Here is a 26,834-nt window from a genome sequence, read left to right on the forward strand (position 1 = left end):
ACTCGGCATCTCCTGTGCTCGAGCTGCTTTCGGCTGTCGTGGGCCCAGGCTTTGTCTCAGTTGCCTCCGGCCTCTGCACTCGTTCTTGCTCCCAGGTGGGTGAAGAGAGATAGCTACCTCCCCGTGGGCAGCCACAACCTCAAGGCGGCCGCCAAAGCCAAGCTGGGCTACGACCCCGTGGAGCTGGACCCCGAGGACATGTGCCGGATGGCCACCGAGCAGCCCCAGGTAGGGGCCGCTGTCTGCGCTTGCCGCATCTCTGGCTGCCCGCACGGCTCGGCCCCACACGCTCACCTTCTCTCCTCAGACTCTGGCCACGTACTCGGTGTCGGACGCTGTGGCCACGTACTACCTATACATGAAGTACGTGCACCCCTTCATCTTCGCCCTGTGCACCATCATCCCCATGGAGCCTGACGAGGTCAGCCTGACCCCATGCTGCCCCTCCCCCACCCAGCTCTGCCACACTGCACATTGGTGCAGCCGCAGGTGTGGCATCTGCTCCAGCCTGGCCTCCCTGCAGGTGCTGCGGAAGGGCTCTGGGACGCTGTGTGAGGCTCTGCTGATGGTGCAGGCATTCCACGCCAACATCATCTTCCCGAACAAGCAGGAGCAGGAGTTCAATAAGCTGACGGATGACGGCCACGTGCTGGACGCTGAGACCTACGTGGGGGGCCACGTGGAGGCCCTGGAGTCCGGCGTTTTCCGCAGCGACATCCCCTGTCGCTTCAGGATGGTGCGCCCTGCGGGCTCTGGGCCTCAGATCCTGCCCACCTCTTCCCAGGGCCCCGCCCCCGCCCTGAGGGCCCCCACCCATCCCACCTGGTCTCCCTCCTCAGGGTGGCTGGGTCACAGAGTGCCCCCAGCTGCGTCTGCCTGGGGTGGCTGGGCAAGGGCGTTCCCCTGGCTCACTACCGTGTCCCCCGGTCACTTGTACCAGAATCCTGCCGCCTTTGAGTTCCTGCTGCAGCGGGTGGAGAAGACGTTGCATCACGCCGTGGAGGAGGAGGAGAAGGTGCCCATGCAGGAGGTCACCAACTTCCAAGAGGTAGCGCTGGGGTGGGGGGGGGGACGCGCCTCGTTCCTCCTTGCGGCCTCCCTGGGCAGCACGTCAGTGTGTTCCCGTTGGTGCTGGCTGGGGAGGACGGGGCCATGGTTAGGTGCACAGCCCACCTGCCGAGGAGGGGCCTCACAGGGCGTGGGTACAGTGACGGGTGTGGAGAGAGGCAGGAGGCCTTTGGGCCCTGCATGTCCGCACCGTCTATCACGGGCTGAGGAGCTGCCAGAGGTTTCAGGTTTGTTTTTGCTAAGACTTTGGCTGCGTGACGTTGTCCATGGTGCTTGGAAGCGCTGTTGGTGGGGTGTGCGTGTTGCCGGTGGGCCTGCTGTGCTGGGGTTACATGGGGCTAGCCCCTCCCCGCTGGCCCATCCATTTGCCCCTGCACGTTTTCCTTTGTTGGCCGTGTGCTGTGTTGCCAGGCTGGGGTCCTGGCATGCCGGCTTCTGTTCACCGCCTCATGGGCAGCTCACGCCTGGTGCTCCTGTGCCCTGTGGGCATAAGCAGAGCCAGGGCTGCCTTTACTGGGGCAGGTTTTGGTTCTTGGAGGGCTCAGGAGGTTTGCGCTGATGGCGGAGACCCTGCCTAGACTCGGAAGTTGGTTCACAGGCCTATCCGTGATGCTGGGAAAGCACTGCCACCCTCTGGGCCTTTCTGAGTGCCCCACTAAGGGCAGGGGCAGCCCCGAGAGGGTGGCTGTCGTGCCAACCAGGGTCCACACCTCCCGGCGGACCACACTTCGTGGCCACGCATATGGACATGACTGGTGTGTGTGCAAGCCGCCCCTAGGCTCCTGGGCTCCAGCCGGAGATCTTGGTGGAGGCGGTTCTCCCAGTGCGGTGCTCGCGGCCCTACCCTTCCTTCGAGGAGCTTAGCCCTGGTGCCTGCCGCGGCCCTCTTTCTCCACAGGTGTGTGATCAGATTAAGTCGAAGCTCATCTCCCTGAAAGAGGTTCCCAACCGAATTGAATGTCCCCTCATCTACCACCTGGACGTGGGGGCCATGTACCCCAACATCATCCTAACGAACCGCCTGCAGGTGAGCCGCGTCGGGACGCGGGGTCCGGCTCTTCCTTCAGAATGCTGACCTGTTCCTCCCTCGCAGCCCTCCGCCATGGTGGACGAGGCCACCTGTGCTGCCTGCGACTTCAACAGACCTGGAGCCAGCTGCCAGCGCAAGATGGCCTGGCAGTGGAGGGGCGAGTTCAGTGAGTGGCGGGGCAGAGTGGGAAGGTCAGCAGGGAGTGGGGGGCAGGCCTGTCATGGACTCTCCCCTGGTCACCCTCCCAGTGCCTGCCAGTCGCAGCGAGTACCATCGGATCCAGCACCAGCTAGAGTCAGAGAAGTTCCCGCCCTTGACCCCAGAGGGCCCGGCTCGGGCCTTTCACGAGCTGTCCCGTGAGGAGCAGGCCAAATATGAGAAGAGGCGGCTGGCAGGTGAGCAGCCCTGTGGCTCTTCCCAGTTGGGACGGCTGGTGGGCTCAGTAACTTGGCTGGGGCTGCCTTGCTCCGAGGCGCTGGCCCCTGCGCGCTGCTCCTGGGTGGGTGGCGGCCGTCTCCCGAGCAAGGTCCCACGCCCCTCTGCTGTGCCCAGATTACTGCCGCAAAGCCTACAAGAAGGTGCATGTGACCAAGGTGGAGCCGCGCCTCACCACCATCTGCCAACGTGAGAACTCCTTCTACGTGGACACCGTGCGTGCCTTCCGGGACCGGCGCTACGAGTTCAAAGGCTTGCACAAGGTGGGTGCCGGCTGTGCTGCTCCGCCCTCCACCACCTGTGTGCCTGGGGTCAGACCACTCTGAAGCGTTGTGGGCCTGAGGCCTCTTGCTATTCTGGCTTTCGCCTTCGCGGCGAGGACGTGGGCTGGGCCAGGGTGCCTGGCATGCTTTGAGGGCATGGTGTGCACATGCGGCGCACAGCAGACGACTTGGTTTTATTCTTTTTTTTAAACACCAAAGCTTGAAAACAGTTTCTGTGCCCAGGATGGGGCGTTTGCTGTAACACTTTCAGTGTTCTCTGCATTTCTTCATTAGTTGCTGTTGCCAGGGACCTCCTAAGTGGCTCCTGTTCTCCTAACTCCATTGACAGGAGAGGCCTGTTGGCCCCACCTGCTGTGATACTCTCTTGGGTGGTGCTCTTGAGAGGGAAGGCTGTCTGGGCACCCCCCACTGGGCTGCCTGATGGATGCTCTGGAGGGCGCCTGGGCAGGGCGGTGGGTGTGGCCCTGGTGGGGTGGCCAGGCTAGGGCTCCATAGGGGCCATCTGTGTTCTGGAGGGGGTGAGTAGAAGCACTTTATCACTGCGGGATTTTTTTGCTGTTCATGTAGGTTTGCGCCTTGCCTAGTATAGGGAAAGGACAGGTGCTTTGCTCAGAGCGGACTGTCTGCCGGTGGCTTGGCCATGCCCGCTGAGGGCAGCTGGGCCCAAGGAACAAAGCCCCAGGCCCCAGGGGCCCCCAGAAGCCACACGTCATCTTGAACAGCTTTTTCAAGTTCCCTATAGACGCGAGCATTTCCGGTGCGTTACGACCTTGGCGTCTGAGTGGATCTGCTGTGGCTCCCAGGTGTGGAAGAAGAAGCTGTCTGCAGCGGTGGAGGCGGGGGACGCGGCGGCGGCGAGGCGCTGTCGAAACATGGAGGTGCTGTACGATTCCCTGCAGCTGGCGCACAAGTGCATCCTCAACTCCTTCTACGGCTACGTCATGCGCAAGGGGTGCGGGCAGGCCCGAGCCGGGGTGGGCTGCGGGTGGGCGGTGGGCGCCTCACTCTACCTGGGGACAGGCCCTGGGCCTGCTCTGCTACTTAGCGGAGCTAGAGTCAGGGCTAGACACGGCACTTGGTTGGGCCTGACGCCGTCAGTCACTCAGTGGGTGTCCCTGCTGCCCGGGCTGACAGGCCAGCGCAGAGCTGGCCGGAAAGGGGTGGGGATTCTTAGAGTCCAGGTGGCCTGAGCTGTGTTCATTGGACACAAGGACCAGGGTCGGGCTTGAGTGGGCGTGGGCCCCTGGGGGCCGTGGCGAGAGGCTGCACAGCTCCAAGAAGGAGAAAGTTGGGGTGAGGCTTGAGGGAGGGCTGTTTCCTCTGAGAAGATGAGGGACGGAGGTGGAGATTCTGAAGGCTTGAGATGGTGCTGGGGAAATGAGACCCTCTGGGCCAGTTCCGGGAGTCCGGGTGAGGGCTGGCTGACCTGTTGCCGTGGCACCATGCTGCATCCTTCCAGGACCTCCCTGAGCTGAAGCCTGGAATAGGGATAGAAGTGTCCTCAGCACAGCTAACCTTAGCTCTGCCCAGCGAAAGACCTCCCCTTGGTGGCCTCTCTCACCCCTCCCAACCCCTCTGGGGAGACTGTGCCCACTCACCCCAGGCTGTGACCACCCTCCAGGGCCCGCTGGTACTCCATGGAGATGGCCGGCATCGTCTGCTTTACGGGGGCCAACATCATCACCCAGGCGCGGGAGCTGATTGAGCAGATTGGGTGAGCACTGTGAGGGCTGGGCCTTGCTGGTGGGTGAGCAGATCGCTGAGATGGGCTGCAGGCTGGAGGTGTGTTGGGCTCCCAGGAGCAAGCGCCTCGTCCCGCTCTGCACAGCACCAGGTCTCACTGCTGCTTTGTCCCTGTCTCTGAAGGAGGCCCCTGGAGCTGGACACAGATGGGATTTGGTGCGTCCTGCCCAACAGCTTCCCTGAGAACTTTGTCATTAAGACGACCAATGCAAAAAAGCCCAAGGTGACCATCTCGTACCCCGGGGCCATGCTGAACATCATGGTCAAGGTGAGCCTGGGCCCGGCAGGGCTGCCGTCTGGTTTGCACACCTGCCCCTGCCTCTCCCATCCGAGTCTCCCCTTGCCCTTTGTCATCGGCTCCTCTCCCACCCAAGCCTGCCAGCCCCAGTGAGCTCCTGGGTGTCTCAGACGCGCAGCAGTGCGTCTTTCTGTGTCTTGTCGGGTGCCTGTGGGGGCTCCATCCTCTTCTTTTGCCTAGTTGTGTCCAGACAGAGGAGCCCTGTGTCTGCCCTGTCCACCGTGGGGGAACCCATGGACAAGGCCCGTGCCCTTTACCCCTGCTTTGCAGGAAGGCTTCACCAACCATCAGTACCAGGAGCTGGCCGAGCCTTCCTCGCTCACCTATGTCACCCGCTCGGAGAACAGCATCTTTTTTGAGGTAGATGGACCTTACCTTGCCATGATCCTTCCGGCCTCCAAGGAGGAAGGCAAGAAACTGAAGAAGAGGTGAGAGTCCCACAGCCTTAGTGCTGGGGCAGGGCAGGGTGGGCAAGGCCAATAGCCTGCGGGGTCTAGGGAGCCGGGGTGGAAGCGGCTTTGGCTCTTCCTTGGCCTCTTCCACTTCAAAAGCTGCCGTCATCAGAGAGGCCAGAACTGCTGTGCCCCTGCAGCTGTGGCCCTCCCCGGTCCCCAGCTGGGAAAGCACGGAGCTTGGGCTGGGGGCAGAGGGCTGGGAGTGGCCAGCCCTGGGCTGTCGGTCACTGCATTGCCGCCACGCCAGGTACGCTGTGTTCAACGAAGACGGCTCCCTGGCCGAGCTCAAGGGCTTCGAGGTCAAGCGCCGTGGGGAGCTGCAGCTGATTAAGATCTTCCAGTCCTCTGTGTTCGAGGCCTTCCTCAAGGGCAGTACGCTGGAGGAGGTGTACGGCGCTGTGGCCAAGGTGGCCGACTACTGGCTGGACGTGCTGTACAGTAAGGTGAGTGCCCCACCCGCGAGCAGGCGGTAGGAGAGCTCGCTGGTTCTCAGACCAGAACTTCCGGGCAGGGCCTCTCGGCTCCCGGGAATCTGTCCAGGGCAGAATTCTGGGAAGCAAACAAATGGTTTGATGGTGAAGGAGCTGAAGGAGACAGTTGAAAGTCACATCAACTCCGAGTCCTAAGCTCTCTGCAGGCGTGGAGTGCACATAGCTCCTGCAGTCTGCCAGCGAGTCTTCTCTCGGAGCTGCTGCAGCATGTTGTGCTCCTCAGACTCAGAACATTCCAGTCAGTCTGGGGCCTGGGGAGCTAGCCTCACCGCTAGTGCCAGAGCCCTTGGCGGTCGAGTGGCCGGTGTGTGCGTCAGGCGTCTGGACACAGGCCTTGCCTCTTCCGTGCGGTGCGCGAGCATGCTGCCTGGGAGGAGCTAGGTGTCTGGGGCATTTCCTTTGCTCTGCAGTCCTGTTTCTTTTCTTTTTTTTTTTGGGTGAAAATCAAACCTCAAAAAACCACTTTTTTTTTTTTTAATAGAGGCATGTTTATTTATTTATTTGTTTGTTTGTTTGTTTGTTTTGTTTATACAAGCACTGGGTACAGTCAGAAGCGCGGGAGGGTGAGAGAATTCACCAGAGCCAGAGCGGGGAGCAGAGCAGGCAGAAGGACCGAAGGACACTGCTGAGGGGAGCAGCGGGCGGCAGGAGAGGTCTGCGCGCCATGTGGGACCCTCCTCCGGTGGCCGGGGAGCAGACGGGGATTGAACCAGCGCCGCAGAGGCCGCGGGCAGCTTCGCAACCCAGCGCTCTACCGCTGCGCCACCGGGGAGGCCCTCAAAAAACCACTTTAATTCTGGCCTGACAGCGCCAGGTGCAATGACTGGGGACAGACTCAGTTCCAGAAGGCCCCAAGGGGGACTTACCTTCAGGGGCTGAGCCAATCTTTTCTTTTTTAAGATTCATTTATTTATGCATACAAGAACTGGGGTACAGGGCAGCGATGTGGGGGGGTGAGAGGACTCACCAGAGACAGAGTGGGGAGTGGAACAGGTGGATCTACTGAGACACACTGCTGCGGGGAGACAGGAGGGTCTGCCGTGCCCCGCGAGTTGGCTCCCTGGCCGGGGATCGGACTCGTGCTGCGGAGGCTGCAGGTAGCTACACAGCGCTGAGACTTAACCCCTTGCAGCACCAGGGAGGCCCCTGTGGGCCTGATTTTTGGCACGTCATCCTGTGCGGCACGCGCGGGCCCCGCGAGAGTCGGCGCTAGAGCCGCCGAGGCCTGGGGCTGGCGGGGGCCCCCCCACGCCCCTCGGGAGCCGCCGCCGCCGCCTGCAGGGTGTGGCTGTCCCTGTCTCTTCCCGCCCTTCCTCGGCCCTCCTTGCCTGGGTCCCTTCCTGTTAGGAGAAATCGCCAGTGCTTCTGTTCTCTGCGATCTTTGCCGGTCGCGGGGGGCTGCGTCTCCGTGCTCTGCACAGTTCACAAGGTGAAAGTGAGGTTTGGTTGGGCTTTAGGTGCTGCTGTGTGCTGGGCTGAGCAGGCAGCCTTTGCGGTCACACTGCTGCCTTCAGTGCACCGGGCGGAGGGCTGCAGGGTCCTGCAGGTGGCAGCAGCCTGAGGGAGGTGGGTGCCCATCCCCACATAACCTCTGCCCTTGCCCCCAGGCGGCCAACATGCCTGATTCTGAGCTGTTCGAGCTGATCTCCGAGAACCGCTCCATGTCCCGGCGGCTGGAAGACTATGGGGAACAGAAGTCCACATCTATCAGCACCGCCAAGCGGCTGGCCGAGTTCCTGGGGGACCAGATGGTGAAGGACGCTGGGCTGAGCTGCCGCTACATCATCTCCCGGAAGCCAGAGGGCTCTCCTGTCACTGAGCGGTGAGATGTCTGGGGACGGCCCATTGGAAGAGGCGGCTCTGGCTGGGGCCTGTGGGTCAGGGACAGGTCCTTACTGTGGGCTGTGTGGCCGGCCAAGGGGTGTGGGCTGGCTCACAGGGCCAGTTACCCAGGCCGCCAGGAGACCTGGTCTGGCTTAGGCTCGGGGCGAGCCCCAGGACTGCCCCCCAGGAGCTGGGGCTGCCCCAGAGCAGCGGTGCGGGGTGGGGTGTGGTGGGACGGCCTTCTGAGCTGTGCCCCCGTCCCCAGGGCCGTCCCCCTTGCCATTTTCCAGGCAGAGCCCACAGTGAGGAAGCATTTTCTCCGGAAGTGGCTCAAGAGTTCTTCCCTCCAGGACTTTGATATCCGGAACGTGAGTGAGCTTTCCCTGACTCGGAAGTGCCCCTCTGTCTGCAGTGCTCCCTTCTCCGTCCTGGGCCCTGGTGACAGGAGATGGTCTCTCTGCAGCAGAACTGGGAAGCTGACGCTGGTGCTGCACCCCTCCTCTTGGCCAGTCTGGCCCAGCCACCACCTCTCTGGGGACCGGGGCCATTCCAGCTCCTCCCTGGGCAGGTGCCTCTCAACACCGGGTTTCTAGGGCACAGGCAGGCCGCTGCAGCAGATGCCCAGTGAGCAGGGGCCCTGGGCGGGTGCTGGGGCCGCCCTTCTGACGTGTGGCTGCCGTCCTGCAGATCCTGGACTGGGACTACTACATTGAGCGGCTGGGGAGCGCCATCCAGAAGATCATCACCATCCCTGCTGCGCTGCAGCAGGTGGGTTGCGCAGTGGGGACACCTGGCAGCCCGCAGACCCCACCCCCCCGCTCGCTCACCTGTGCGCTCTCTGCAGGTGAAGAACCCTGTGCCGCGTGTTAAGCACCCTGACTGGCTGCACAAAAAGCTGCTGGAGAAGAACGACATCTGCAAACAGAAGAAGATCAGTGAACTCTTTGTTCTTGAGGGCAGGAGACAGGTGAGGGCTGGGCTGTGTCGGACGGGGCCGCTGTGCTCGGCTTGGCTGCAGCCAGACCCAGGAGTCCTTGCCTTCTGCGGACATGAGCCTTGACCCTGGTCTGGGTGGGAGAGGCCGTGTGTCATGGGCGAGGGGCCTGTGCCCAGACTTTAGCTTCCCCGCAGCACCGGAGGCCGTCGGACAGGCTGGGGCCAGGTGTGCAAGCAGCTCCCAGGTGCTGACTGGGGAAGGGCCTCCAGCCAGGCTGTGCGCCAGCTCACCTGCTAAAGGTCTGACTCCCGGGTTGCATTTCCAGACAGAACCCTGGCATCCTTGTCAGAGCTGCCCCTCACAGGTAGTGAAGAAACGGGCCCCATAAGTGTTTCTCACACAGAGCTGGCATAGCCAAACTGATGCCAGAGAAAATCTTTCTGCCAGAAATCTTTTTTTTTAAAATTTATTTATTTATGCATACAAGAACTGGGGTGCAGGCCAGAGGTGTGTGTGGGGGAAAGGATTCACCAGAGACAGTGTGGGAAACAGAACAGGTGGATTGACCGAAGTACACTGCTGAGGGGAGCAGCGGGGAGAAAGGAGAGGTCTGCTGCCCCATGTGGGTTGGTCCTTGGCCGACTGGGGATCGAACTCATGCTGCAGTGGCTGCGGACAGCTTCATAGGTTGTGTCTTAACTCCTTGCGCCACCAGGGAGGACCTGTGCCAGAAATCTTTGTCGAAGGGTGACGGTTGAGCAATACTGACAGTGGGTGACGTCACATCTCCGGTGGTTCTGACGGTGCAGGTGACCGTGAAAGCTTAGTCTAGTAAGGAGTTGACTAAATACACCAGGCTTGGGGATTTTAACACATCTCTCTCATTTGATCAAGCAAACCAGGAAAATAGTAAAAATACATAAGGTTGCAGTGACAACATTAACAGACACAGTGGGGGAAATTAGACTGGAGGAACAAAACTCCCATTTGCAGCCCCGGCAGGAATCTGGTTCAGCTGGGTCTCCGAGCCGGGCCTCCCCGCAGGAGGCCCTCAGGCCCAGTGCACACAGTCTCCTCTGGCAGCTGTGCCAGGCCAGCATGGGTGCTGGTGGCAGCCTGGGAGGTAGGCTGGGGTTCCCCCAGGGCAGTCTGTGGCACGGCAGCCTCTTCCCCAGAGCAGCACTGGCCCCTGGCAGACTAGTGCCAGGGTGTGACCTAATCTCAGAAATCTTGGTAATTACAGGCCGCAGCCTGTCTTTAGAGAGGAGTCGGTGGGCCAACTGTGGTGGGAGGGCCCCCAGGGTGGCTTCAGGGGGCTGCACAGGGAACCCCAGTGACACATTTAGACTCAGGTTCCGCCAGTAGCAGGGGCCATGGGGCCTCGGGGTGGCGCGTGGTGGAGGCACGGTCGGCCCTGGGTACTGTGTTTCCGGGAGCGGCCAGCGCACCCTTGCTCAGCCCCCACTGGTGGCAGCAGGCCTTTGAGTAGTGGAACAGGTAGGGGGCAGGGGCCACTCTGCATGTGCTTTCAGAGCCGATTTCAAAGGCGTGTGGTTGATGAAGGAGGGTTGCAGGGGCGGTGTGGGCAGGAGCTCTGAGAGGTGCAGCCTGCACTGGGAGGGGCTGTGCATGTCTTTGTCCTGCTTTATTCTGAATGAGGAGGTGGGTGTTCCAGAGCACACACAGAATGGCATAAACGCTGGCCTGTGTCGGCTTCGCTGTTCACTGTCAGCTGAGGGTGCCCGTGTATCGTGTCCCGGCAACTCACCCGCCGTGAGACGCCCCTGCCGGGCCCTGGTGGCTTAATCTCCTCGGGTTTCCAGGTGGGTGTGGCCCGGCCTCCAGAAGGCACCCCAAGTCTGGACACCCCCGACTTAGAGGACCTGGGCCTTGCGAAGCCGCCCCGCCCCACAGTCCCTGTGGCTACTAAGAGGAAGCGCGTGCTCTGGGAGAGCCAGGAGGACTCGCAGGACCTGGAGCTGACTGTGCCCTGGCAGGAGATCTTGGGGCAGCCCCCTGCCCTCGGGACGACCCAGGTAAGAAACCTCAGGAGTCTGGAGCGGCCTGGGGAGAATGGGAGCCCGGGGGGCACTGTCCTCCCTGCTGTGGTCCCAGGAAGGCCTCCTGACCGGCCCCATCCCCTGTGCCAGGAGGAGTGGCTGGTGTGGCTGCGCTTCCACAAGAAGAAGTGGCAGCTGCAGGCCCGGCAGCGCCTGGCGCGCAAGAAGAGGCGGCGTCTGGAGGTGGTGGAGGGCACTCCGCGGCCCGTGCGCAGCGGGCCTGCCACTGGGCTGGGGGGCTTCTTGCAACGGACGGCTCGCAGCATCCTGGACCTGCCCTGGCAGATAGTTCAGGTGTGGAGGGTGGGCGCCCAGGCTGCCAAGGGGCTCAGCCCCCGTGCCTTTGTGTGGGGTGGGGACTCCCCCAGCAGCCTGATCCCCGGGTCTGCGCCCTTCAGATCAGCGAGACCAGCCAGGCCGGCCTCTTCAGGCTGTGGGCCATCATCGGCAGTGACCTGCACTGCATCCGCCTTACTATCCCCCGCCTGTTCTACGTGAACCAGCGGGTGGCGAAGGCTGAGGAGGGCGCGTCCTATCGCAAGGTAGGGTCAGCTGCTGGGCGCCCGGGCCTGAGCAGGGGCAACAGTCAGGGCGGTGCCCAGGGGTGACAGCGCCCATGTCCCCCCAGGTGAACCGAGTCCTGCCCCGTGCCGGCCTGGCCCACCACCTCTACGAGTACTCGGTACCCGAGGACTTGTACCAGGAGCACGTCAATGAGATCAGCGCTGAGCTGGCGGCCCCCGATGTGGAGGGCGTGTATGAGACACAGGTCGGGGGGGGGCAGGCGGGGTGGAGCAGGCAGGTGTGGGCTGAGGGTCAGGCCTGGCAGGGGCAGCGGAGAGCCTGTGGCGTGTCCTCCCAGGTCCCCCTGCTGTTTCGGGCTCTGGTGCAGCTGGGCTGCGTGTGTGTGGTCAACAAGCAGCTGGTGCGACAGCTCTCAGACCGGGAGGCAGAGACCTTCTCCCTGGAGCACCTGGAGATGCGCTCACTGGCCCAGTTCAGCTACCTGGAGCCAGGTACTGGGCGGGCGGGTGGACTGGTGGGCCTCACCGCACGAGTGCTGACGCATGTCCTCCTCAGGGAGCATCCGCCATATCTACCTGTACCACCACGCCCAGGGCCCCCGGGCATTGTTCGGGGTCTTCGTGCCCTCACAGCGCAGGGCGTCCGTGTTTGTGCTGGACACCGTGAGTTCCTGGGCGGACGTGGGGAGTGGCCCTCGGGGCACAAGGGCCAGCCACTGGGCTAGGAGGGGAGCCCGGGTGCTGGCTGCCCTGGGGTGTGACTCAGCCGCCTCTCCCAGGTGCGGAGCAACCAGATGCCTGGCCTGGGCGCCCTGTATGCAGCCGAGCATGGCCTCCTACTGGAGAAGGTGGGCCCCGAGCTCCTGCCCCCGCCTCGGCACACCTTCGAGGTCCGCGCTGAGACCGACTTGAAGACCATCTGCAGGGCCATCCAACGCTTCCTGCTGGCCTACAAGGTGAGTTGGCCACCCGCCGCACCACTGGCCCCCCACCCCACACCGCTGGCCCCCCACCCCGCTGGCCCACCCAGCCCACTCTCCCTGCCCAGGAGGAGCGCCGCGGTCCCACGCTGGTGGCCGTGCAGTCCAGCTGGGTGCTGAGGCGGCTGACCGGGGAGGTGCCCATCCTGGAGGAGTTCCCGCTGGTGCCCCTGCGCGTGGCCGACAAGATCAGCTACGGAGTCTTGGACTGGCAGCGCCACGGGGCTCGGCGCATGATACGCCACTACCTCAACCTGGACACCTGCCTGTCGCAGGCCTTCGAGATGAGCAGGTAGTGTCCCCGAGGCAGCTCCTGGCGCCTGACAGCGGGGGCCATGCTGCTGGCCTGACTCTGCTCTCCGGGGCGGGTGGTATACCCTTTCTGGCCCAGGGCTGACTGGGCTGGCTGCCTTACCTGTGCAGGTACTTCCACATCCCCGTTGGGAACCTGCCCGAGGACATCTCCACCTTTGGCTCCGACCTCTTCTTTGCTCGCCACCTCCAGCGCCACAACCACCTGCTCTGGCTGTCCCCCACGTCACGCCCCGACCTGGGGGGGAAGGAGGCGGACGACAACCGGCTGCTCATGGAGCTGGAGGACCAGGTCCCCATGGAGATCAACAGTCCTGGCTGCTACTCCACGGGTGGGCCTGCCTGTTCTGTCCTGGGGGGGCAGCCGCCAGTGCAGGGTGGAGGCTGCAGGGCCTCTGGGGCGGGCTCTGGGGTGCCCGAGTTTGAAGCCCCGGCGGCGGTGGATTTCCTGAGACGAGTGGGGTCAGGCCTGGACCTGGGTGGTGTCTCCGGTGCAGTGTGCGTGGAGCTGGACATCCAGAACCTGGCGGTGAACACCATCCTGCAGTCACACCACGTCCATGACATGGAGGGCGCCGGCAGCGTGGGCGTCAGCTTCAGCGTGGTCCCCCAGGCCTCCCTGGAGGACATGATCTCAGGCGTGCAGGCTGCCAGCACCCTGGCCAGCTACGACGAGACGGCACTCTGCTCTGGCACCTTCCGGTGGGTGCCTAGCCTCTCCTAAGGCAGGACGGCTGGGTTTGGGGTGGACGGCATGTGAGGGACACTTTTGTCTTCCTGCCTGGCCAGGGCAGGTGCCCACCTGCCTGGTGTGGCCCTCGTGCCCTGGACCCTCCAGGCTCAGTAGCCCTCATCACCCCGTAGGTGCCCTCCAGGTCATGGGGCCAGCGCATGCGCTGTGGGGTCCAGGTCACGCGCAGGGCGAGCCCGGCAGGGAGGCTGGTGGGCATGGGTGTCAGGGGTTGCTGTGGGCGGGGCACTGTGCTTGGCAGCCAGGTATCCCCCAGCCCCGCTCAACCTCCGTGGGTTGCGGACGGCAGCGCTGACCTGCTGTGGCAGCCTGGGCTGCGCAGAGGGTGAGCTGTTTTGGGGCCGCAGGCGGCGGTCCTCTTGCCGCCTCACAGGACTGTGCAGGTGTGGGCTGGGTGGGAGACCGCTCTGGGCCAGTGGTCAGAGAGACCAGGCCTGCGATCTGAAAGGGTGGGGGGCAGCCCACAGACCTGGAGGGCACGGAGGAGACTCCAGGTCGCAGGTCTTGGGCAGGGAGGGGCTGGTGGGGGCTGCCCCTGTGACTGGCCCTGCCCCTGCAGGGTCCTGAAGAGCATGGTGGTGGGCTGGGTGAGGGAGATCACACAGCACCACAACATCTACGCGGACAACCAGGTGATGCACTTTTACCGCTGGCTGCGCTCCCCTGGCTCCCTGCTGCACGACCCTGCCCTGCACCGCACGCTTCATGGCCTGATGAAGAAGCTCTTCCTGCAGTGAGTGCCGCCACCTGCCCAGCCCTCACCCTGGATGGCGCCCCGCACAGAGCCCTCCCAGCTGGTGCCGTGGCCACTGCAGGCAGCCTGGAGCTGAATGCTGTGCGCCTGCTTGGCTCGGCAGTGTGGGTCTGAGCTCCGCGTGGGGAGAGCTCTGCCCTGCCAGCCCAGCGTGGGGCCAAGTCCAGCTTCCTGCTCCCTTTGCCCACGCCTCTGTGGTTTTTTTTTTTTTTTTTTTCAAGATTTATTTCATTTGTTTATGCTACAAGAGCTGGGACTCAGACCAGAGGTGTGGGGGTGAGAGAACTCCCAAGAGACAGAGGCTGCAGAGTAGGCAGGATCTACCTGTTGGGTAGATCCACTGAAATCCACTACTGAGGGTAGCAGCGGGGAGAGAGAGGAGAGGTCTGCTGTGCCCTGTGGGAAGCTCCCTGGCTGGAGATTGAACTCATGCTGCAGTGGCTGTGGGTAGCTCCACATTGCTGAGACTAACCCCTGTGCCCCCAGGGAGTCCCCATAGTTGTGTTGATTGATTGATATGGAGCCGTCCTTCCTGCTTAACAGCCATGTCTGTGGCATCATTGTACATGCCTGTACCCAGCCCGTCTTGGACCATTTGGCTTTGTCTGTGGTGGGTTTTCCCTGTGCAGAAACCTTCATTCCCAGAGGTTTCGGGATCTTCAGTGCATCTGGCTGCTCCCCCCTCAGGATCCTCAGCCCCTTTGCTTGCAATCTCTGTCGCCTCTTGACTCTTGCTTCTGGCCTCGGCCGTAGGCTCATTGCCGAGTTCAAGCGCCTGGGCTCATCAGTCGTTTATGCCAACTTCCACCGCATCATCCTCTGCACCAAGAAGCGGCGGATCGATGACGCCCTGGCCTATGTGGACTACATCACCAGCAGGTGCCCGGGGCTGTGGGATGTGGGTAGGGACGTGGGCGGCTGTGCTCGGGCGAGGTGCCTACTCTGCAGCCTTGGGTACCTGCACCTTCGCCTCCACTCTGGCCTCTGCCTCGACCTCCTGGCAGAGCAAAAGCATCCTGGCGTTCAGTTTATCTTTTTCCCCTGGAAAGTGTGAAGGCTGATAGTCTGAATTCACTTTAAGTTCGTTTTTAAGTAAGAGAAGGGTAAGCAGATAGATTAAAAAAAAAAAATACAAGGAGAGCAAAGTAGGGAAAATGAAACTATTGACTTCCGGTGAGCAGTCTCTGTTTTGCGTCTTTGTAGCATCCACTCTAAAGAGATCTTCCATTCCTTGACAATTTCTTTCTCACGATGCTGGGAGTTTCTTCTCTGGATGGACCCCTGTAACTACGGTGGAATCAAAGGAAACGTTTCCTCCAGTGTCCACTGTGGACAGGTAAGGGGTAGCCAGTCTTACAAAGCTGAGCTTGGATGCGAACACAACTGTGGGGCCCGTGCCTGCTTCTGGTCTTGGATGGGTGCCCGTGTGGTTCTCGGCCCAGTGAGTCCCTGCTGCACAGCCTGAGGTTGGAGCAAGCAGGTCGATGCGAATGTAACTCCTGCCATGGCGAGGACTCAGATTAGCCCGAGCTGGTGGGGCCTGCAGTGTGTTGGGACAGGGCTTGGGTTGGGGTGGGGCAGTGGGAACGCAGAGATTGAATGAGGTGCAGGCTGGAGCACGTGGTGTGGGCACAGGTGTCGATGTGGGGCCATGCTTGGCACGTCTCTGTTGCAGCAAGAGTCCCCAAAAGGGGGCAGCGTGGAGGAGGAGGAGGAGCAGCAGCAGCCCCAGGAGGAGGAGGAGGACGCACCCGAGCCGGATGTGGAGGACCTGCTGGAGAACAACTGGAACATCCTGCAGTTCCTGCCCCAGGCGGCCTCCTGCCAGAGCTACTTCCTCATGATCGTTTCAGGTGAGCAGGCCACCGCCGGGGGGCTGAGGTGGGGGCACCCTGGCCACACCCACCCTGCGTGTAGAGGAGACCCGTCCTCTGCCCAGGCCGTGGCCTCAGAGCCCAGCAGGGGGCCAGGTGGCTTTGCCCAGGGCTTAAGTCACGAAGAGAGCTGGGGATCAGAGCGGCTGTCCTGCCTGCTGGCTGGTGTAAGAAACCTCGTTTAGTGTTTATGAATGGACATAGGTTGATTGATGAGTGGATGTGAGCCCCCTGGGGGCGCTGTCAGTCTAGCAGCAGGCATGTGTGTCATGGCACGGGCGCGGGGTGGGGGCGGTGAGTCAGGGTGCACACAGAGGCAGACATCTGCCTTCCTGCGCCCCACTCTTTTGTCTCTGCTTGAGTCTCCTACTCTCAGTTCTCTGGGGGCAGGGGGTGTCCTCAGAGCCAGGTGCCCTTGGGGCCAAGCTTGTCAGTGCAGAGGCGATGGCTCTCTAAGGGCCTTGGGCGTCCCTGGCGCCCTCCTTCTCTGGGTGACTCGGGCCCATCGAGAGGCGGCAGGTGAAATGACCATTACTGATGTCACTTCAGCCCCGTCTGGCTGGCGGGTCTGACGGCCACACCCCGGCCCCAGGCGTGCTGGGTCAGTGACTCCTGCCCTGGGCCTGTCCTGCCCTTGTTCGCAGCCTACGTGGTGGCCGTTTACCACAGCATGAAGGAGGAGCTGCGGCGCAGTGCCCCGGGGAGCACCCCCGTGAGGAGGAGGGGTGCCAGTCAGCTCTCCCAGGAGGCCCAGGAGGCGGCCGGAGCCCTGCCTGGTGAGCATCCCTCCCCATGGGGTGCCTCCAGCCTCCTGTGCCCCCAAGTTCCCTCCATGTCCTTGTCACCGTTCCAAGGGGGAGCAAGTGCCATGTTCCTTCCTGCAGGTATGATCACCTTCTCCCAAGAATACGTGGCGAACGAGCTCACTCAGAGCTTCTTCACCATCACCCAGAAGATCCAGAAGAAAGTCACGGGCTCGCGGAGCTCCACTGAGCTCTCGGAGATGTTCCCTGTCCTGCCCGGCTCGCACCTCGTGCTCAGCAACCCCGCGCTGGAATTCGTCAAATACGTGTGCAAGGTGAGGCACGGGGCACACGTCCCCACAGCATGTCTGGCAGGACACGGCACTCGAGCGTCCGCCGGTCTGGTTCCTGCTGTCCGGTCTCTGCGGCGTTCTGAGTCGTGAGCCCCGCTGGTGTGGTGCTGCGCCCAGCCTCTCTGTTCTGGTGCCTTCCATGTGAAGCTCTGAATTGCCGCATCAGCTTCTTTCCCAAACAAGCCTGGGCCGCGGCTGAGCTTCTGCAGGCCGAGCTCTGAGGCTCCTGGCCCTCAGGCTGCTATGGCTCTAGTTGTTCAGGCCTCCAGTTCCTCGTTGGGGCTTTGGCTTTCCAACGTGTAAATATTGCACATAATTGCCCCAAGCGGGCTCTGGGTTCTTTCCTTTGGGTCTGGGGGGGCTGGGTTGGGGCGGGAAGAGGACTCTGAGCCGGGTCCTGCTCCCCTCGGGAGCAAGTCCTCTGGCCCCCGGGCCTCCCGGGGTGCCCGTGGCCCAGCTAGGCGCCCAGGCACAGGGTGTGCTGCCCCCCGCAGAGTCCTCCTCTGCCTGAGGAACTGCTTTCCCTGGCGTGGGGCTCGGGGCGGGGTGGGGGCTATCACCACTGCGGCCTGAGGTCCATCTGGGCTGGGGAGCTGACCCACAGTGCGCAGCAGACCTCTCCTGTCTCCCCGCTGTTGCCCACTCTGCCTCTGGTGAATCTCACTCCCCCATCCCTGGCAACTCTGACCTGCACCCCAGTTCTATACAAAAAAAAAAAAAAAGGCACTTTCTCCCGACAATGCCTTCTGAGTGATTTGGTTCTATGGGGCCACCGCTGGCGTGGTGGGAGGCTGTGGGGGCGGGCAGTCTCTTGGAGACGGCGCTGTCCCTCCTGCCCGCCCCATCCAAGCCCAGCATGCCTGCCAGGGTGGCTCCCATGCCTGGCACTGTCGCTTGGCAGGCAGCTCCATGGGCCCTGGTGTGTGCAGAAGGAGCCCTGAGCAACAGGTGGAGAGCCTGGCCTCCAGGGTCCTGCCTGATGCTGGTGTGAGCCTGGGGGCCGCGGGTGCAAGGCAGGCTCCGCCCTGGAAGGCTGCGTGGTGGGACGGGTGCTGTGCAGCTGGCTGGGTGGCTGCAGGGGGCTGGGTCCCTGACCAGTCTGCCTCTCGCAGGTCCTGTCTCTGGACACAAACATCACAAACCAGGTCAACAAACTGAAGCGGGACCTGCTCCGCCTGGTGGGCGTGGGCGAGTTCTCGCCAGAGGCCCAGTTCCGAGACCCCTGCCGCTCCTGCGTGCTCCCCGAGGTCATCTGTCCCAGCTGCAACTTCTGCCGCGACCTGGACCTGTGCACACACCCCTCCTCCTGCCAGGTGGGCGGGCACTGCCTTGGGCAGGGCCGCCGCAGCTCTATCTTTCTGGGTCACACCTGCCAGGCCCCCCAAGGGGCCACTGGTCCCCACACGTGAGGTGGCCGTGCGTGCACACCCACAGCGCCTGCCTGGCCCTGCCTAGCACCAGGGTCGTCTGGGTCACCCCGCCCAGCCTGGCAGGTCACCCAGCTGGTGACCTGGCCCTGCTTGCTGTCTGCCTAGGATGGCGCCGGCCCGCCCCGGTGGCTCTGCTTCAACTGCCAAGTGGCCTACGACTCGGCGGTCATTGAGGCAGCCCTGGTGGAGGCCCTACAGAAGAAGCTGATGGCTTTCGCCCTGCAGGACCTGGTGGGTGGCTCCCCCTGTGGCTGAGGCGGGCAGTCAGGGTGGCCCTGGGCGGGCGCTGGGGCAGCTGACACCCTTGAGTGGTTCCTGCATGAGGTCCCCGTGGTTGCTCCTCCAGTGGAGGTGGGAGGGGGGGTGGCGAGGTGCAGGCCCAGAACCGCCGCTGCTCTCCTCAGGCCTGCCGGAAGTGCCGCGGCGTGAAGGAGGCCAACATGCCGCTGCACTGCAGCTGCGCCGGGGACTTCAACCTCACCGTCCAAACCCAGGTGGGTTGCGCCTGCCTGCCCGCCTGCCCACCCAGCCGGCAGCAGCCCGAACTGGCCTCATTGCCACTGCTCTGCCCTGCAGGTCTTCATGGAGCAGGTGGGAACCTTCCGGAACATAGCCCAGCACTTCGGCATGTCGTATCTCCAGGAGACCCTGGGCTGGCTGCTGCACACGCACCCCCAGCAAGGCTGTTAGCAGCCGGGGGCCCTTCCTGCCCGGCCCCCGATCGGCAGGGGTGGTCTGCCCGGATGCGGACTCAGGAGCTCCAGGGCAGTTGTGCCCAGGGGTGCAGGCAAGACTCCAGCCTCTTGGGATGCCTGTGAAAGTCTCTGGGCTGTGCCCCTCGCCCTCTCCTCCATCAGCCTCAGGCGCCCGGGCCGTGGAGCCCAACCCCAAGGGTGGGCGCAGGCCAGACTGGTCCCTGTGTTGGGGTGCAGGCCCCACGGAGAAGCACGTGTCATGCCGGCAGGATGGGGCCCATGTCTGGTAATGCAGGCCCAGGCTCCTTAGGAGCCCAGGCGTCTGTCCTGCAGCAAGCCCTGCCCGAGCCTGGGGTGGGGGGCAGCGTCTGTGGTCTGGGACATGGTGGCTGGGAGCCCTGGGCGGATGGGCCACCCCAGGTGCCCCCGTGAGCCTGGCCTGTGGGGCTGGGGTGTGGGCCGCAGCCAGTCACGGGTTTTTGTACATCAGCACCTGGACCTCAGGAAATGGCTTCCTCACATGCTGGACTCCGGGTTCTTTCATTTGGCTTGGGGCGGTGCTGGACTGGGCTGGGCTGGGCTGGGGCTGGGGCTGGGGCTGGGCTGGGGCTGGGTTGGGAAGAGGAGTCTGAGCTGGGTCCTGCCTGCTCGGGGCTGGGCCACGTCCTCCAGCCCACCGGGGCACCCGTGACCCAGCCAAGTGCCCAGGCACAGGGTCTGCTGGGCCCCCCGCCCCAGCCCTCCTCTACCCGAGGAACCGCTATCCCTGGCGTGGGGCTGGACGGACGCCTGGCCAGGGCCTGCTGTCCGGTGGCCAGGGGGCCCTCTGCTGAGTTTACCTCCAAGTAGAAGACACCACACCTCATTTTTGATCAGACAAGATGGAAGCAGGAAAGGAAAGCAAGTGGCCGATCGATCGGCTGGGCAGCAGAGTGTGAGCTCGGCTGGGGACCCCAGCAGGCAGTGGGCCCCAGAGGCTCCTCTGTGACTGATTCCCCTTACAGCTTTGATTTGATGTCTCGGCATAGGTGTTAGCAACTGGACTGGCCGAGAAACCTGAGCCTGGAGGGAGGTGGGAGGCTGCTGCCCAGTGGGGGCCTGATCTGATTAGGCCGATGGGGAGAGGCAGCCGATGGGGAGGGGCAGCCGGCTTCCTGGAAGCAGCTGGCACTCTCTGGGGGGAGTGTGTGGGGGAAGGGTGGCCACTCCCTGGACACTGACCCCTGTCCGCTGCTTGCAGGCCAGTTGGGCTGTGGCATTTGGGGAGGGGACGCCCTGGGCCTTCATACTTGCCCACAGAAACCTGAGGCCTGTTGCAGGGCTTAGCCTGTTGCAGCTGCAGCCAGGCCCCAACTGGAAAAACCAGTTTCTCAGAAACAGGGGCCTCGGGCCAGATCTTGCTGTCTGGGCCCTCTGGGGGCCTGAGCCCAGCGTGGACAGTGTGGAGGCAGTGGGCAGCTGGCTGGGAGCTGGGACAGGCGGGTGGGGCTGGCATTCTTCACCCACTATCAGGGGGCAGGAGCCCAGGTCAGCCCTCCCTGGTGGGCTCTGGAGACAGGATCACAGGTGAGACAGGGGCTTGCAGCGCCCCAGGCCCGCGCCAGGCTGCACTACTAGAGAAGCGCCGCCCTGCCAGCCGCCGTCTCCCTTGGCCTGGCCAGCAGGCGCCGGGCAGCCGCTGATGCAGTGGCCGCATCAGCTTCCGAGGGAGCGGTAACCAGATTACTGGGCTGTGCACCCCCACTGCCAGCACGAGTGTGTGTGCTGAGCAGAGCCCTGGGCCTCAACCCGCCAGCCCTCCAGGCGCCGCCACCATGCTGGGCCTGGTGATCCTGTGGCAGCCACACCTGCTCAAAGGCCTGCCGCTCGGCTTCTTCCTGCTTGTAGCCAGGCTGGCTGGAGGGGAAGCCCGGCCAAAGGCGGTACTGAGCTGCTTCCCCTGAAGAACCAGGCCAGGGGTTCTGGTTACAGGTTTATTGGACACCAGACGTGATTCCTTGGGGGGTGGCAGGAGCAGCCTGCCTACTGTCTGGGGGCGCTGAGAGCAGGGGCACAGCCCCCTACCTGGTCCCTTGGGGTCCTTCACCTCCACCTGGTGGGTAAGGGGTGTGGGTGGGACCCCTGTGGGTGGGGCTGAGGTGCTGGGTACTGGGAGGCAGGTGGTGCTCAGAGCTGGGCCAAACCCCGAGGGTCCGAGAGCTGGGAGTCCAGGTGGGGAGGGGCCAAGGCAGGAAGCCCTGGCCCCACGCCCAGCTCAGGAGCGTCCTCCATCTGCTCGGACAGGGCGGAGGTGGGGCAAGGCCCTGGAGGCGGGCTGGCTGGGGCCTGGCGCTGGCCCTGGTCCACGGGTGGGGGAGGGCCCTGGCCCAGAACAAGGGCCAGGGTCACAGGCCAGCTGCCTGGGGAGGGCCTCGGCGCACACACCTTGTCAAATTTCTTGCGGCTGTAGACCTTGTTTTTGTTCATGAACGTCAGCAGGATCCAGTCGCACAGGAAGGAGCCCTGGGCCACGGGGCCAGAGAGTAAGGGCCTGCCGGCTGGGCCCACCCCGCCCCCACCAGCCAGCTCCTTACCACCCCGATGGAGGTCAGCGCGGTGGCCAGGTTGATGATGGTGGGGATCAGGCTGAACTTGCCGGCCTGGGGAGGAAGGGGCGCCTAGGCAGCTGGTCTGGGGGCGGGGGCGCGGGTGGGGGCTGGGCCATACCTGCCCGTGCACGATGACGTCGATGCGGATGCCGTAGGCCTTGATGAGCGTGCGGGCCGTGCTGCCGCTGTGGGTCCTGTAGTACCTGGCAAACCTGGGGCACGAGGCTGGCGCTTGCTGGGGGCGCAGTGGCCTCGCCCACCGCGCTCCCGGCCTCTGCCCTGTTTGCTCCCAGGGCCAGCCCAGCCTGGGTCTCGGCCCGGCCCGGCTGCAGAGATACCTGAAGTTGTAGCCAGAGGAGGCGGGGACGTGCTTGGGGTCCAGCCTCCGGAAGGAGTAGCGGGGGTTGCACTTGGAGGCCGGCAGGTCCAGGTCACAGTCCCAGTTGATGATGACCCCGATGACGCCGCCCTGCTGGCCCCGGTGGGCAGAGAAGGGCGTCAGCAGGACCAGGGGGCCCCCCCAAAGTGGGTGCCCAACCTGAGGCAGTTGAGGGGGCATGGGGCTGGCAGGGAGCAGCCGGGGCCCCAGGGCCAAGGCGCCTAGAGAGGAGCTGCCCGCGGCCAGCCGTGGGGCCACCTCAATCATTTAGCAGGGCGCAGACGCCCAGCTGGGGCATTGGGTTTCCCTTCCCTGCAGGGCGGCCAGGGCCGCGGCTGGGGGTCTGGGGGGTCTGGGGCCGGGGGGCAGCCCACCGTGTGCGCCAGCTCCGTGAAGTTCTCCCCCGCCTGCTCCACGATGAAGCCCAGCCTGAAGATGGGGCAGTAGAGGTCGGAGACGGCGTGGAAGCTGCAGCGTTTCAGGTAGCCGTCCTCGCGGGTCTGGATGTTGCCCCTAAGGACGCGGGGCTTCGGGCAGGCAGAGCCCACACCCCCGAGGCAGCCCCCCAGCCCTGCCCGCCGCAGGACCCTTACTTGGAGAAGCGGAATTTGGGGTAGTGGATGCTGTTCTTGATGAGGATGGTGAAGTTCGGGGCCATCTTGCCAAGAAACTGGCTGCGGAGGCGCAGACCGGGTGTGAGGCCCCGCGCCCCAGTCTCCCTGCCGAGCGCCCCGCCCCTCGCGGGAGTGGGGGCGCGCTGGGGCGGGGCCGGGGCGCGGGGCGCAGCGCACCTGACGGCGGCCCCGTCCTCCACCGGGCACCAGCCGGACACCTCGCAGGTCCTGGAGGCCCCGCGGTAGTAGGGCACGCAGCGCCCGGTGCGCAGGCCTGCGGGGGAGCGCGCTCAGCCGCGGGGGGCCGCGCCGGCCCCCCCCCCGCCGCGGGCGCGCACTGACCGCTTCCCAGCACGTCCAGCTGCCCGGCCACGCAGTCCTCGTCCGAGTCGCAGGTGGCGTTTTGGACCCTCGCGCTCTGGGGGGAGGCAGGGTCAGGGGCCGCCGGCCGCGCCCCCGCCGCCCCGCGGGCCCCAGCCCCGCCTCACCTCGGGGCAGGCTCCCTGGGTCTGCGAGGCGGTGACCTCCATCCTGGTGATGATGCTGAAGACGCTGCCCCCCTGGCGCGGAGAGAGGGGTCCGTCGGGGCAGGACGTGCGCCCACCCGGGTCCCGGGCGCGCGGGGGGCGCGGGCGGGCGGGCGCACCTCGGGGGGCGTCACGTACTCCTCCACGTCCCACACCCTGTGTTCCGACGCGGTGACGCCCTTGACCTTGGTGATGACGGAGCTCTCGGGGCCCGTCTCGCTGTCCTGGTAGCTCTTCTGCACGAGGAACACGTACCTGCGCGCAGGCGGCGCCGCTGCGTCCCCGCCGGCCCCGGCCCCGGCCCGCCCGCCCCGCCCGCCCGCGCCCGCGCCCCGCGCCCCGCGCCCCGCGCACCACGCGAAGTAGAGCAGGATGAGCAGCTGCACCGCGCGGTACACGACGCCCAGGCGCCGGCTCCGCACCACGACCACCTTCGGCGTCTCGTAGTCCCAGAGCGCGGACCAGCAGCCCCGGGCCAGGCGCCGCGCCGCGCCGGTCCCCGCGGCCGCCATGCTCCGCCTCCCGGGCCGCGAGTGCGGGCTGGGCCGGGCTGGGCCGGGCTGGGCGCGGGCTGGGCGCGGGCTGGGCGCGGGCCGGGCTGGGCCGGGCTGGGCCGGGCTGGGCGCGGGCTGGGCGCGGGCTGGGCGCGGGCTGGCCGGGCTGGGCAGCTCCGCGGCGCCGCGCCTCCGGGGCGTGGCCTGGCCCGCCCCCCCCCCCCCCGTCGTGGGGTCAGAGCTCTGGAGCCGGGCCGGGCGGCCGGGAGGGAGCCGAGCCTGGAGAGAGGAGCGGAAAAGCACCGGCCGCCTCCTGGGCGTCTCCCCCGCCGGCAGCCCCCGCGGCGCCGCCGAGCCCCGCGCCCAGGGGACGCGCTCCGCCGGCGCGGACGGGCACCCCGGGGCGCCGCCGTCTCGGGGCGGGGAGGGGGCTCCCAAGGCAGGTCAGCCCTGCCCGCGCGCGCCCGCCCCGAGCTGGACAAAACCCGACGCCCTTCCCGGGGGACCCCCGGCCCCGGCCCCCGCCTCGCGCGCGCTGTCTGCACCCGCCGGCGCCCCTCCTCGCCCCCGCCGCTCCGGGCCGCGTTTCCGTCGCTTGGCTTGTCCCGGCTTTGCGTTTCCCGCCACCGCCCTCGCCTCGTTGTTTGTTTGTTTTTTTTTTTAATTAATTAATTTATTTATCCAAGCACTGGGTACAGTCAGAAGCGCGGGAGGGTGAGAGAATTCACCAGAGCCAGAGCGGGGAGCAGAGCAGGCGGAAGGACCGAAGGACACTGCTGAGGGGAGCAGCGGGCGGCAGGAGAGGTCTGCGCGCCATGCGGGACCCTCCTCGGGGGGCCGGGGAGCAGCCGGGGATCGAACCGGCGCCGCAGAGGCCGCGGGCAGCTTCACAACCCAGCGCTCAGCCGCCGCGCCACCAGGGGAGGCCCTCGCCTCACTGTTTTGGGTAGAATCCTGACACCCTGGCTTTTCACTGCACGACCCCAAGTTTACATTTTTTGAGGTGAAATTCACATGGCACCTAGTGGACCATTTTAACAGCCATTCTTTCGTGAGCAATTCAGTGAGATTGAGTAAGTTCACAATGTAGTGCCATCACCACCATCGTCTACTTTGGAAGCATTTCATGCCCCAGGGAGGAACCCCTAAAGTCCATAAGTGGGTGCTGGGTCCCCTCCCCCCAAGGCGCTGACACCCACCATCGGCTGCGATCCAGGGATTTGCCCTGGCATCCTGCAGAGCGGAGCACACCCTGTTCATCCTTTGGTGTCTGGCTCTTCCTCTCAGTGTGTTTCAGCAGCCACCAGGCTTCCCATCATTTTCTCAGCAGAATAATAGTCCAGCGTGTGGATTTCCACAGGTGATTCATCCATTGCTGGAGGTTTGGGTGGTGCCTTCCCTGGTGAGCGCTGCTGCTGTGAGCGTCTGTGGAGGGGCCCCTGGACAGCTGTCTTCAGTTCTTCCGGCAGTGCTTGGGGTGGAGTCTGGGTCCCAGGTGGCCGCCTCTAACTTGTGGGAAGGCCTCAGAGTCCTGCCTTACTCTGAGGAACCACCAAGCCACTAAATCAGGACTGTGCCGGGTTCTGTCTTATACACATTCCTGCCCACACTTATTTTCTGTTCAAGTGGTTGTTGCTATTCCAGTGAGCGAAACAGTGTCATTTCTTTGGGAAAATGTCCGCCCAAGTCCCCCACTTGTAAGTTGGGCTATTTGTCTTTTTGCTGCTCAGTGGTAAGTGCTCCCTATGTGTTCTGCGCTAGCTCCTTATTAGATACACGCCCGTGGATGTTCTCTCGCATTGTGGGATGTCTTCTCATTTTCTTTCTTTTTTTTAAAAGATTTATTTATGCATACGAAAGCTGGGGTACAGGCCAGAGTTGTGGGGGTAAAAGGATTCACCAGAGACAGAGCGGGGAACAGAACAGAATGACTGACTGAAACACGCTGCTGAGGGGAGCAGCAGGGAGACCGGAGAGGTCTGCTGCACCCTGTGGGTTGCTCTGAGGCCGGTGGGGATCGAACCAGCACTGCAGAGGCTGCGGACAACCTTACAGCGCTGTGCTCAACCGCCTGAGCCACCAGGGAGGCCCTGTACCCTAGTTCTTGTATGCATAAATAAACCTTTAAAAAATATTTGTAGGGTTTAGTTTGACAATGTTGGGGGGGGTGGACACCATCAATGTTTATCAAGGCTGTTGGTTTTCTTGTTGGGTTTTATCTTGTTTTTCTATCAGGGATACACTGATTTAGAGCATGCTTCTTTTTTTTTTTTATTTTAACACTTTTTTTTTTTATTTATAGAGGCATGTTTTTATTTATTTATTTATTTGTTTGTTTTGTTTATACATGCACTGGGTACAGTCAGAAGCGCGGGAGGGCGAGAGAATTCACCAGAGCCAGAGCGGGGAGCAGAGCAGGCAGAGGGACCGAGGTACACTGCTGAGGGGAGCAGCGGGCGGCAGGAGAGGTCTGCGCGCCATGCGGGACCCTCCTCCGGTGGCCGGGGAGCAGCCGGGGATCGAACCGCTGCGCCGCAGAGGTCGCCGGCAGCTTCGCAACCCAGCGCTCAACCGCCGCGCCACCGGGGAGGCCCCTAGAGCATGCTTCTTTCTCCTCAATTTCTTTGAAAGAGTTTGAGAATAATTGTTGACGATTCCTCTTTATTTATTTATTTATTTATGCATACAAGAGCTTGGGTGCAGGCCAGAGGTGGAGGGGGGGGTGTTGAGAGGATTCACCAGAGACAGAGTAGGGAGCAGAACTGGTGGATGGACTGAAATCTACTGCTGAGGGGATCAGCAGGAAGACAGGAGAGATCTGTTGCATCCTGTGGGTCACCTCCCTGGCCAGGGATCACACTCCTGCTGCAGAGGCTGTGGACAGCTTTACAGTGCTGAGACCTAACCTCTTGCACCACCAGGGAGGCCCCAGCAATTCTTTAAATATTAACTTTTTTTTAAAAAGATTGATTTTTAAAAATTTATTTATACAAGCACTGGGTACAGTCAGAAGCACGGGAGGGTGAGAGAATTCACCAGAGTGGGGAGCAGAACAGGCAGAAGTACTGAAGTACACTGCTGAGGGGAGCAGTGGGCGCGGCAGGAGAGGTCTGCGTGGCATGTGGAACCCTCGCCGGCGGCTGGGGATCGAAACGGTGCTGCAGAGGCTGCGGGCAGCTTCGCAGCCCAGT

At 63.6% G+C, this 26,834-nt stretch overlaps 2 protein-coding genes across 2 annotated transcripts in view; one reads left to right on the forward strand and one right to left on the reverse strand.

The window, feature by feature from the left end:
* POLE (DNA polymerase epsilon, catalytic subunit) overlaps positions 1-19,581 on the forward strand; it is a 31,555-nt gene extending 11,974 nt beyond the window's left edge. The window contains exons 13-49 of the mRNA XM_037511375.1: positions 96-228; positions 308-421; positions 524-736; positions 941-1,048; positions 1,967-2,095; positions 2,162-2,264; positions 2,347-2,493; positions 2,651-2,796; positions 3,621-3,769; positions 4,439-4,531; positions 4,684-4,828; positions 5,129-5,286; positions 5,561-5,756; positions 7,412-7,626; positions 7,894-7,996; positions 8,316-8,396; positions 8,473-8,595; positions 10,389-10,601; positions 10,716-10,919; positions 11,024-11,167; positions 11,254-11,394; positions 11,488-11,641; positions 11,706-11,812; positions 11,929-12,105; positions 12,198-12,421; positions 12,553-12,773; positions 12,939-13,143; positions 13,752-13,925; positions 14,700-14,825; positions 15,150-15,282; positions 15,622-15,799; positions 16,465-16,596; positions 16,705-16,898; positions 18,029-18,229; positions 18,452-18,577; positions 18,751-18,840; positions 18,923-19,581. Of these exons, the coding sequence (XP_037367272.1) occupies positions 96-228; positions 308-421; positions 524-736; positions 941-1,048; positions 1,967-2,095; positions 2,162-2,264; positions 2,347-2,493; positions 2,651-2,796; positions 3,621-3,769; positions 4,439-4,531; positions 4,684-4,828; positions 5,129-5,286; positions 5,561-5,756; positions 7,412-7,626; positions 7,894-7,996; positions 8,316-8,396; positions 8,473-8,595; positions 10,389-10,601; positions 10,716-10,919; positions 11,024-11,167; positions 11,254-11,394; positions 11,488-11,641; positions 11,706-11,812; positions 11,929-12,105; positions 12,198-12,421; positions 12,553-12,773; positions 12,939-13,143; positions 13,752-13,925; positions 14,700-14,825; positions 15,150-15,282; positions 15,622-15,799; positions 16,465-16,596; positions 16,705-16,898; positions 18,029-18,229; positions 18,452-18,577; positions 18,751-18,840; positions 18,923-19,036 (5,614 nt within the window). The 3' untranslated portion in view covers positions 19,037-19,581. The remainder of the gene's footprint in view (positions 1-95; positions 229-307; positions 422-523; positions 737-940; positions 1,049-1,966; positions 2,096-2,161; positions 2,265-2,346; positions 2,494-2,650; positions 2,797-3,620; positions 3,770-4,438; positions 4,532-4,683; positions 4,829-5,128; positions 5,287-5,560; positions 5,757-7,411; positions 7,627-7,893; positions 7,997-8,315; positions 8,397-8,472; positions 8,596-10,388; positions 10,602-10,715; positions 10,920-11,023; positions 11,168-11,253; positions 11,395-11,487; positions 11,642-11,705; positions 11,813-11,928; positions 12,106-12,197; positions 12,422-12,552; positions 12,774-12,938; positions 13,144-13,751; positions 13,926-14,699; positions 14,826-15,149; positions 15,283-15,621; positions 15,800-16,464; positions 16,597-16,704; positions 16,899-18,028; positions 18,230-18,451; positions 18,578-18,750; positions 18,841-18,922) is intronic.
* Positions 19,582-21,008: 1,427 nt separating this feature from the next.
* On the reverse strand, positions 21,009-23,661 carry P2RX2 (purinergic receptor P2X 2). The gene is made up of 11 exons (XM_037509881.1): positions 23,504-23,661; positions 23,269-23,404; positions 23,111-23,182; positions 22,965-23,040; positions 22,800-22,896; positions 22,602-22,682; positions 22,383-22,521; positions 21,968-22,098; positions 21,748-21,841; positions 21,615-21,680; positions 21,009-21,543 (listed from the first exon to the last, which is right to left on the reverse strand). Exons 1-11 carry the CDS (start codon positions 23,659-23,661, stop codon positions 21,208-21,210), a joined length of 1,386 nt encoding a protein of 461 aa, XP_037365778.1. The 3' UTR covers positions 21,009-21,207.
* Between the last annotated feature and the right edge of the window lie 3,173 nt (positions 23,662-26,834).

Source organism: Talpa occidentalis, unplaced genomic scaffold, assembly GCF_014898055.3.
Source record: "Talpa occidentalis isolate TD23 unplaced genomic scaffold, MPIMG_talOcc4v2.1 talOcc4.14, whole genome shotgun sequence".
NCBI lineage: Eukaryota > Metazoa > Chordata > Mammalia > Eulipotyphla > Talpidae > Talpa > Talpa occidentalis.

What these genes read in the sequence shown, in the direction of transcription:
- P2RX2 (XM_037509881.1), bottom strand. Translation starts at nt 23,661, where the DNA reads ATGGCGGCCGCGGGGACCGGCGCGGCGCGGCGCCTGGCCCGGGGCTGC. An exon ending in ATCCTGCTCTACTTCGCGTG is followed by an intron (nt 23,405 to 23,503) that starts GTGCGCGGGGCG and finishes GCCTGCGCGCAG; the next exon opens with GTACGTGTTCCTCGTGCAGA. An exon ending in CCCAGGGAGCCTGCCCCGAG is followed by an intron (nt 23,041 to 23,110) that starts GTGAGGCGGGGC and finishes GCCTCCCCCCAG; the next exon opens with AGCGCGAGGGTCCAAAACGC.